The 11702-nt window shown below is 32.8% G+C and overlaps 1 protein-coding gene across 15 annotated transcripts in view; it reads right to left on the bottom strand.

Annotated features, from left to right (window-relative positions):
* LOC114331300 (amyloid-beta A4 precursor protein-binding family A member 2-like) overlaps positions 1 to 11702 on the bottom strand; it is a 252334-nt gene that overhangs the window by 23038 nt on the left and 217594 nt on the right. For all 15 annotated transcript variants that reach the window (XR_007701099.1, XR_007701098.1, XR_007701100.1 and 12 more), the window contains 2 exons: positions 7586 to 7918; positions 6315 to 6455 (listed from right to left, as the gene is read on the bottom strand). Coding sequence is in view for 11 of the 15 variants with exons in the window: in XM_050663253.1 (XP_050519210.1) it covers positions 6315 to 6455; positions 7586 to 7918 (474 nt within the window). In the remaining 4 variants the exon portion in view is untranslated. The remainder of the gene's footprint in view (positions 1 to 6314; positions 6456 to 7585; positions 7919 to 11702) is intronic.

Below are 11702 nucleotides of genomic sequence, written 5' to 3'. Positions count from 1 at the left end.
TTATATCGAATACAGGGTGAGTCAAAACGCAAGTACATTATTTTCACAGTAATTTTAAATAGAACACCCTAATTAATAACTTGCTCTGAAAAATGAAAATATCTCGAAAACTGACAAATTTAGGCATAGGGAATATTATACAAAAATTAAAGTAGGGTAATGATATTTTTCGATAGTAATATAAAATACAGTGTGTTCCATTTAAAATTTCTGAGAAAAGAATGTATGTACTTGCGTTTTGACTCACCCTGTATTCGATATAAGGAAAATTAGCAATATCAACAATTCTTAAAAATTTTCACAATCATCAAAAAAATATGGCACTAATAAACCATCGCTGTTGTGCTTGTTTTTATTTATACAGGGAGTTGAACTTGTTACGATTTTCATAAAAAATTGGTTATAACATTGTAAAAGCCCTATATAACATAACAAACCTTTATATTTTTGTGATGGGGAAGTTAAGAGGATTTCGAATATAGAATAAAATATAGGGTGTTCCATTTAAAAAAACATAAGTTTAGTTTGCTTAGATGTTATCAAACACCCTGTAACAATCTAACTAATTTCGTAATGTGAAGCTGAAAGTTGGCCACAATTTTTATTATTAACTTTTATTGCTATCTATTAAAAATTTTTTTGTAATTACTTTTTAAACCACAGAAATGTCTGGCAATTACAGTTCATATTTCTAATAATGTTTAAAAAGTAATGACAAAAAAACTTTTCGTCTTACAATAATTTTAAATTCGATATGTTTACCTGTACAAGTAGGCTGCGCAGTAATGAACGCAACCTGTATCAGTAGCCAAATGGCCGGTACGGTGTTCGAGGAAGCATAGGGAACAATATATGAAAGAATCAGCCGTCTTAAAATGATTTTTTTCCGACGTTGTATATACAGGGTATTTACAAAGTTATATATGGGTCCATATATGTTACGGTAAACGGAGATAATCTGGTAATTGTATGTATACATTTCCCAGAGGATCTTGGTAAAAGTAAGAAATTCAAATTATAACGATCGACACGCAAGCGGAATGCCACAATACACATTACTGTAGAAATCATAACGATCTATTTGGATCTGTATGAAACTTGCCAGTGTCGCAAATAGTGTGATGTTACTGTCTTCTAGGTCCAAACTAATTAAAACTCCTTATCTTGGTTTGAATACATTATATTTACAATCACCTCCATCAACGATTAACCATAACAATGTGTTTACATATAACAGTAACGACCTGCCTTCACATTACTTAAATAATGACTACTACAAATAATAATATCTGTCTATCCCCATACTGATTGCTCAGCATGTTTTTATACCTATCTGAATCATAACAAATATAGTTCAAGTTCACACATATTAAACATTCGATACAAAACTATAAACTATTGTTTTTATGTCTGTTCAATACCCTAAAGGTTAATAACATCATATTTAAATTATGATTTATATAGAGCAGCGGTTCTCAAACTTTTTGAGTCATGTACCACCAAATACTTTTTATTATTTTTAGTACCACCTAACTGAAATACCTATCTAGCTAAGTGATCTAACACTATAATAGTGGTGATGATTTTGGCTGTTTTTGCGTTTTGTGTACCACCTCAATAATGATATGTACCACCAGTGGTACATGTACCACAGATTAAGAACCGCTGATATAGAGGGTTCTTATTATACTACACCAGAAAAAATCTAAAGTTCCCAAAAAATGTGTCGTTGTGAAACTTATACTGTCAAAAAGAAATGAATAGTAGAAGTCAAATAGATTTGATAGATATGCAAGCCCAAGCAGATAAATAATTCAAGTTCATTTTGGCTGCCAAGATCACTTAACAAAATTTGTACAATTATGGCCGTTGAAAACTAAACGTGCAGAAGAAGTTGCGTTAGTTCTTCTTGGCATATTTTGTGACTTTGAGAAATGTGCTCCATGTGGAAAGATTTAAAGAAGTGCACGGTAAGCCAAGACTGTCACAAGGATCTGTTGTGAATAGACATTGAAAATATACTAAGTTCCTAGTTGGAAAGCAAGCAAACAAACAAGTTGTAAGAGGGTCTTCGATCTATACAATTAACCAAGAACCGAGCTTACCCTTATGGCATCAAGTACAGTCCGTATGAAGCTTTGTTTGGGGTTCCTGCCAAAATTGATTTAAAAACTTCATCATTGCCAGAAGATCCTTTAGAAAATTTTGAGCTGAAGAAGACTGTCAAATAGAAGAACAAGTAGAAGAAACTCAGTCAGGTCCTGATTCTGAAGAACGTGAAGAAGCAGAAGATGATGAACCAAAGGAGCTTCTAATAGAACAAGAACCAGAAAAACCTGAGCAACCATCAGTGAATTAATATAATGCGATTCTAGAAGAACTATTTTTTAATCAAATTTCAGAGAGGCGAGATTCAGTTGCAATTAAACGGACACGTCCAAAGAAGGCCTTGAAAAGCCAGCGAAGAAAATGCTTAAAAGATCAAAAACGTTTCAAAACATCAAAAAATGAATTATACGAATTGGGTACTAAAGAAGAGCGACTGTACTTAATTTCTTTTGACATAGTTCCAAAACTAAACATTGTTCATTGCGCGAGCATGTTAGAATGTTAGAAAAACGTTTTTGTCGGGTGAGCAAGGCTATCAGCGATGTGCTTGCAAAAGTAAATGTAAAACAGATAAGTGTAAATGTAAAAAATGAAAAGCTGTGTAATTCCAAGTTCCATGAGAGTTTGTCATGTCACAACAAATAGTAAGTAAGTAATGTAGTAGTATTAATTCAGGTTAAACAAAATGTCTCTTGTTTTTAATTCAGTTTAATAAAAATCACATGTCTTGAATTTATTATTTTTATTCATCATTTTACTTACTTTTACCACTGGTCTTTGGTAATTGTATACAAGTACCGAGTTACCGGTAATTATCTACTTTTACCGTAACATATACACTAGTACACAATGATGACGAGTCAGATGGGTAAATTGAGATGCGTTGGTGGAATATTTTCGGTGGATGAAAAATTGAAGAAAAACGGGCGATTTTTTCACAAAATTTTTTCAAATTTCCGTAAAATCTTTTTTTGCCGAATTTTTCACTAACGGTGGTATATTGTCACGTAAGAAACCTTCCTTTTTCAAATGCCGTACGATTCTTTTGTTTCAGAGACCCCACTCCTGAGATTAACTGTCCGACATCGGAACTACTTTTTTTCAAAGCCTCGACTTTGGCACCCTCTACAATATTAGTGTACGTGCATAAATGAAAAGAGTTAGATATTAACATGTAAAAAGTTTTATGTTCATTTTTAATAAAGGTTATGAGAAAGCAAATCTTGAAAAAAATACTTATTTTTGGTCTTCTAAATCTAAAGTGTACTATTCTGCGTTCCGCAGTCACTTTGCAGTGTGGGAGAATATCCCAATATAAAACTTAGGGAAGCTTGCAGCTCAGTGTTGCCGGTTTTAAGCACACGAACTTGAAGTCCGTCTAAATAGAATATTCCAGAAGTCCAAAACATCTTGATTTGAAAATCTGTGGGTTTTATTATTTTTAAATAATTCATAGATAGGTACTATGAAAGATATTTATACGATATTAAAGATATATCATTTAAATATTAATTATAATTAGGCTGTGATTAATATTATATTTAATAGTTATTTATGATATAAGTGTTAAAAGTACAATTTTAAGGCAAGCAATTCACCTGAGTGCCTTAAAAATGTACTTTTTAATACCTGTACTTTGTACGCACGTAAGAAGTTATACTTCTATTATATGATTTCAACGAGATAAATATACTTTCAACAGGTTATTTGTAGTTAAAGATTAAACTAATTTTTACTTACTACTTTCCAAAAAATTTTATTAAAACAATACTAAAAATAAAAAAAAAGTTAGATAACACACGGATTCGAACCGGGGACCTCTCGATCTCCGGTCGAACGCGCTACCACCGAGCTAAACTCCCTTTGCTTTGACACCTTAAAAGATTTCTCATAGATACTGACAAATTTAATAGACCAAGTGAGGTATAAAAATACTTTAAAATTTATTTAATATAAATATTAATATCTCTTGGCAACACTGTTCTTCATAAGAGTCTGTACTGAAAGGTAACCGTGGAACGCAGATTAGTACCTTAAGGGGAGGGTATGGTTTGAAATCAACATTTCAAGCACATCTTTGTGATTTTTGTTTGAAACTATAGTACAACTATTTAATTTTTAAATTTAATAATCATATTAAGTAACTAAATCAATACACAATAAATTTAATGTGATATAAATAAGAAAAAAATAAAAAGATCAAATTTCTTGAATTTTATGGGTGGCCGGTTTTCTCTGACGTGCAGTCTATAACATCAATATTCACATAAATTATTCTCAAATTAAAACAGTGAATCAGTGCATAATATGCATGTCTAATATAGTATATTTCACTAATTTGTGGCTGTTTTGGATTATCGCTAGACACTCAACAGCCAATGGTGACTCTATTGTACAGCATAAGAAGTACTAAAGTAAATTGCTCTAGTAATGAAAATATGAAACAAGTCATTTCTAAACTGAATTAAAAAAACATTTTATTATCTTTTTTACAGTATCAATACGAAGTTATTTACAGGAAATCCTTTTGATATAATTTCATGTCCACTGCACATTTTATGCGGAAACGTTTGTTTGACTAGCAGTTTTATATTTTTTGCTCAAAATTTTGAAATTACTACAGTTAGCCAAAAGGAACGAAAAACCAAAAATATTTATAGTAAACGATATTATACATAGTTTTGGACATAATGTATCATTCTCTTTGCCTTATCCCTATGCGGGGTCGGCTTTCCTAATTGCGTTTCTCCATAAGCTTCTATCTTGGGCCATATCAGTATTAATCCCCTATACCAACATGTCATGCCTAATCGTCCCCTCAGGTTTTCTTTGGTCTTCCTCTCCTATTTCTTCCAGGAATCTGCACTTCAGCAATTTTTCGTATTGGGTGATTAACGTCTCGACGTTGAATATGACCAAACCATCCTAACCTATGCTCTCTCATTTTGGCATCAATTGGTACCACACCTAGACTTCCCCTAATATACTCATTTTTAATTTTATCCTTTTTTGTCACTCCACTCATCCATCTAAGCATTCTCATTTTCGCCACATGCATTATGGCTGTTCTATAGAATTTCCCCTTCAGATTCATTGTAATTTTTTTGTCACACAACACACCACTCGCTTCCTTCCACTGCATCCATCCAGCCCTAATTCTACTGCATGCATCTCCATATATTTCTCCATTACTCTGTAATACCGATCCTAGCTTTAAAACTATTGCTGTTCACAATCATTTCACAATCCAAAGATATACTTTTATCTGTAGTAACTCCGTCTTTAAAGGAACATTCCAAATATTCTGTTTTTGTCCTACTAAGTTTTAAACCTTTTTCCCTCAGAGATTGTCTCCACTGTTCCAGTTTTTGTTCTAAGTCGCTCTCACTATTTGCTACCAACATTACATCATCAGCATACATTAAGCACCATGGAATGTTCCCCTGTAGTTTCGTTGTTATCTGGTCCAATACTAATGAGAATAAATAAGGACTAAGCACCGAGCCTTGGTGCAATCCTACTTTCACATGAAATTTATCAGTCTCTCCCACACCTGTCCTAACACTGGTCGTTACTCCCTCATATATATCTCTCACAATCTTTACATATTCACCACGGACTCCTTTCTTATTGACTGCCCACCACAGAATCTCTCGAAGAACTCTATCATATGCTTTCTCATGTTTTGGACATAATGTATTAAGACTGCCTTTTATCATCGTGAATTCAATCCCATTGAACATATTTGGGGAATATGCAAAACTTACTACGATAACTATATTGGACATACCGGTTACATTGACGCAGCAGTTTTGGAAACATAGCAAGAAGTATTGAATACTGCTACTTCTGCAATTTGGGAAAGAAGTGTGCGGAAATGTGAAAAGTTAATAGAAGAATGTTGAATGCGTGAAAATAATATGGTTCCATTTTCAAGAAAAATTTTGAGTGTTACGAAGAAAAAAATAGGTGAGAAAAATTGTCTTTATTTTATAAGTAACTACTTACTACGACAATTTAGAAATAATAGAATGTGTAATTTTCTTCTATTTTTGCAATAATAATTATATATTTCTTTAAATGAATGTAAAATACGTTATTAGTTAAAACCGTATTTTTGCTTGTCTTCGAATATTGTGGGGATTATTAACTTAACACAGCGGACCGTTAAGTCAAAGCTGTAAAAACCGCAAAAATTCACTTACTTCGCCTACTGAAGTGGCCAACAAATTTACAATTTTTTCATGAGGTACAGCCACAACACTCTGATTATTGATTTCAATTATCCTGTGCCCCACCCTCACTCCTCCCCGCTCTGCTATTCCTCCTCGAAGTAAACTGCAAATCTGAAATAAATATTTAAGTTCATATCACCATCAAATAAACAACGGAATCTTTGGGGAAACTATGTTTAACAAAAATAAACGAAAAATTAAATATACAAAAAAGGGGTAAACGCATATGCTCTAATTATAGGGGATAACTGTTACCAGCTTATTGGGGAGGTCGTACGGTCGAATAATAAAAGAAAGAATATAATTAGATTACGAAGACATGGAAGAACAAAATGGATTTCGTGCAGGAAGATCATGCACTCATAATATATTCGTTCTGCAGCAGGTAATAGAAAAACGGAAGGAAAGGAATCTATCTACCCACCTATTGTTTGTAGATTTAGAGAAGGCATACGATACGGTACCTTTGAAAAAACTGTTTCAAACATTGACGAAAGTAGGTCTCAGTAGAGAGTATGTGGATACTATCGCAAATATATGCAAAAATTCAAGAAGTGTCGTTAAAGAAGGAAACTTTATATCTGAATTATGTCCAATAACAAAGCGGTTTAAACAAGGATGTTGTCTGTTTCCGACCTTATTTAAAATCTATATTCAATCATCGCTAGAGCAGTGGAGGAAACAAGTATCCGGAATGGGAATAGACATAGGTGGTGGTAAATGTCTAACAACTTTGTTTTTCGCAGATGATCAGGTAGTCGTAGCGAACGATGAGGAAGACATGGAGTACATTTTTAGAAAACTAAAAAAAGAATATGAAAAATGGGGCCTCAATATTAATATGTCAAAGACAAGAGTATCTTAAAATAGATAGGGGATGACGAAGAAGATCCAGAGTTAGAAATTAGGACCACAAAAACATGTAAAGAATATAAATATCTCGGATCTATAATATCTAAAGAAGGCACTACCAAAAGAGACGGTAAAAAAGCGGTAAACATTCTAAGCTCTCTACTATGGTCTAAAGATATAAGATAAAAAACGAAATTGACAATCTATCGAACCTTGATAGAGCCTATTATTACTTATGGAGCAGAAGTTTGGCAGATCACGAAAAAAGATAGAAAAATAATTTTTGCACTAAATTGTTAATAATTAAAAAACGGGCGCGAACTCTAGCAGGAAACAGGTAGGTTTTCTTCCTATATATATTATTATATATTAATATATATTAAACTTACCACTCCATTTTGTACACTGAAGCCAAGTTGATATTTAGTATCTGGTCGCTTAATTTTTACTTCAACAACGGGTGCACAAGGTACTACAGTTAACTTAACTACAGTTTGATTTTTGGAATTTTTTATGTACGTTTGGCATGTGGATAATGGAAGTCCTACCAAGCTGACCCCATTGATCGCTATGATTTGATCGCCAATATTCAACTGACCACATCGAGCAGCAGCGCCAGCAGGAGCCAAATTTGCTATTACCACCGTTGGTAACATCGATCCCCACCCAGATTCAACGATAACTACCCCTAAAATTTCGCCTTTTGCTTTCGGTACCACAACCTAAAAAAATTTATTAAGTTTATTTAAGAGCCCTTCCAAATATACATTCGGACGACAAACCAAATGTTACAAAATCATATGCAGCTTAAACCAAAGTATATTTGAAAAGAGAAAGTCCCAGATACAAAATTAATTATTAAAATAAAAATTAAAATAGTAAATAGTTAAAATGTCGAAACCCAAAAGACTCCATTTTCAAACAAATAAATGTTTAAAAATAATAAAATCTTTGGATTTCTTAATTCGGAAACAGATTCTCTCTTATACCTATTCCCATCCTTCTAAAAATTGCAAGGAATAAAGGGTGATGAAAGTAAAGACATGGGGAGTCTACATAGTTGCACTCCACAACATATCAATTCACCGAGGTAAAGATCAACAAATCTGCCATTACAGTGCTTTCCTGATGAGAACAAAAGAGTTCGAAATGGTCCGTAGAAAGATGGTAGAAAGATGGAATTAAGAAATCCAAAGATTTTATTATTTTTAAACATTTATTTGTTTGAAAATGGAGTCTTTTGGGTTTCGACATTTTGTTAATAGAGGTCGCTATCGCGTCTTAATGTTAATTATATTTTGTAATTGGCATGAATGGCAAGGGTGTTTATTTTTTGATTCAGAGCATCACTACAGTGCTTTCCTGATGAGAACAAAAGAGTTCGAAATGGTCCATAGAAAGATGGTAATGATCTCTGAATCGAAATTAAATATAATGCCTTTTATCTAGAGAAATAATTATTTAAATCTGAAACTTTTCTTATTGGAACTTCTTTCTGATAACATCCTTAGTCTCTGACTTTTACAATTTATAAGACAAGAGACGACGAATAAAGAAAGCGAAAAGGACTCTACAATATGCAGTCACATTCCGCTTTCATTCGTCTAGGAAAAAGGTCCGAAAGAAAGTTCCTAGTACTCAAAATCTGAGTAAAGATAAAAGTGAAAAAACAGATTATGTTTCCTTTTGATTCAGAGGTGATACACAATCTCCAGACAGTTGTTTCTGCCTTACGTCGTCCTCAGTGGAGCTGCGTGCACACCTCTGAATCAAAACGAAACCAAACTGTCTATTTAAGTGAGATTTCAAAAATAGTTTAAAATCCACTATTAGGACGCTACTGCGACATCACTTAAAGAAAAGAGAAAAGTCCCAGACACAAAATTCACTATTCAAATAAAAATTAAAATAGTTAATAATTATTTAAATCTGAAACTTTTCTTATTGGAACGTTACGTCTATTACTGCGCTTTGTTTCATTACTTTAACAAAAGACCCCTTGAAATTAAAAACTCTAATAATAACGCTGTGTCTAGGTACACGCTAACGTGTACGCAAATAAAAAAGTTAGGTACACGCTTAAACGTCATCAAGTCAGTGACGTCATTATTTAGCGTGTACTATGACTGGGTTTTTTGGTACACGCTAATTTGAGCTACGTGTATGCTGTGGTATTAAGTATCTGTAATATGTAAGTATCGCGAATGTCAGAGTTTGGTTAGAATTTGTCTAATCGCGTTATGTTTACAGTATAATATATTGATTTGTAAAGAGTTTCCTTATTTTTAATTGTTTAGTGTTTTTTTTAAATTAAGTATGGAGTGTGGACAATTATTTAGTTCTTTTAATGAGTTTAACAGCATTCTAAAACAGTATGAAAAATATAAGAGACAAAAATTCGAGATTAAGGGTAGCAGAAGTAATAAGACAAAATATACGGGGTGATTGATTAGTGTGATAAAGCTCAGTAGATTCGCTATAGTAATAGATAGCAATAAAAGTTAGTAACAAAAATTTTAGCAAACTTTGAGCTTCATATTACAAAATTACTAAAATTAGAATGTTAGAATGTTACAGGGCGTTCGATAATATAGTGGCAGGCCAAACTTATGTTTTTTAAATGGAAATGAAACATCCTATATTCTATTTTATGTTCGAAATCTTCTTAACTTCCATATCACAAAAATATAAAGGTTTATTATGTTATACAGGGTATTTACAAAGTTATAACCAATTTTCTATGAAAATCGTAACAACTTCAACTCCCTGTATAAATAAAAATAAACACCACAGCAAAAATAAACACCAATATAAACTGGTATAATTAACTTACGTATAAATAATACTTTAGCAGTATTTTGTATTTATAATATCATGTTAACTAATATTTATTTTGCTAACCTGAATATATACTTTTATATACAGTTGTTTTATTACAATTAAGTTTGAAACATCTGAATTAAATAGTTCTGCTTCCCTTCCCCTTCCCTTAATAAAAATATTTTCTATCAAACAAAAAACACTAAGGTCCGGTACTTTATGTCTCGATTAACAGCCGGTTAGTTAACCGGGACCTCTTTAGGGTCTCTTGCGTTGTAATAAATGCAATTTTAATTATTATTATCCTTATTTATAATTATATTTAATAATACTTGTAATTGCCTTTATTACAACGCAAGAGACCCTAAAGTGGTCCCGATTAAACCCCAGTTAGATAAGCTGTTAATCGAGACATAAAGTACCGCGCCTAAACATATCAAAATAGCGTGTACCAAAATATAAAGTCACTGCGCACGCTAAATAATGACGTCATCGGCTTGATGAAGTTTAATTCGCGTGTACCTAACTTTTTTATTTGCGTACACGTTAGCGTGTACCTAGACACAGCGTAATAATAATAAGAAAATAGAAAGCTTGAATTTTGTTAAAGTTGTATCTAAGGCATGTAGTCTCCTCCCGATCTTTAATAGTAGCACTATTTTTGGATTTATAAGACATTTCTTTTCTATACTAGTACACTCATAGAAAACTTTGTCTCGTTAGGGGATAATTTTTTATTAACACATTGCCTGCCACGCTTTAATCGGGATACTACTCTCAGGGGCCATTGATATCCACGGCCATGAAAATTAGTCATACGTGTAAGATTCAAAATGAGCGACGTGGCCCCTGGCAAAATATCTGTGTCTCTCATATATGAGCGACGTGGCACGCAATGTGTTAATGACTTTCAACTGATTTGATAAATCATCTTTGGGATACCTGTCTACCTGCCGGCCGAGTAAAAGAAAGTTTTGATGAATTTGGTACCGCCCGTGTTATCAGTTAGCAGTTCAACGATGCGTTAAAATGGCGTCATCGTTTCAATTTTTTTTTGCTAAACTTAACAAAAACGGAGCGTACTCTCTGAGAAAAAACGAATTAAATTTTCATGACTCCCTTGTCCATCAACAACCTTTAACAACGTTTAATAATGTAGTGACTATGTGCTCCAGTACGACAGGTGTTAATGAAAGAACCATTTGCAGATTTTTAAGTTAAAGGAAACGAGGAAACATTACTGAGGCAAAAAAACATGAAGGAATACAACCAATAGAAATTGATGACTTTCAATGAAACGTGCTTCGGTGAAAAGTTCCTTCGTTCTATTTAAACAAGGAGATTCCTATATTATACAGGGTGTAACAAAAATACAAAAATACAGGTCATAAATTGCACCACATATTCTGGGATCAAAAATAGTTCGATTGAACCTAACTCACCTGAGTACAAATGTGCACATAAAAAAAGTTACAGCTATTTGAAGTTACAACATGAAAATCGATTTTTTCCAATACATATATCGAAAACTATTCGAGATTTTTTATTGAAAATGGACATGTGGTATTCTTATGGCAGGAAAATCTTAAAAAAATATATAGTGAAATTTGTGAACCCCATAAAAATTGTATGGTGGTTTTGTTCCCTCAAACCCCCCAAACTTTTGCGTACGTTCCAATTAAATTA

Source organism: Diabrotica virgifera, chromosome 10 (assembly GCF_917563875.1).
Source record: "Diabrotica virgifera virgifera chromosome 10, PGI_DIABVI_V3a".
NCBI lineage: Eukaryota > Metazoa > Arthropoda > Insecta > Coleoptera > Chrysomelidae > Diabrotica > Diabrotica virgifera.
The sequence above is the reverse complement of the archived record's forward strand: the minus strand, read 5'-3'. Positions and strand labels throughout refer to the sequence as shown.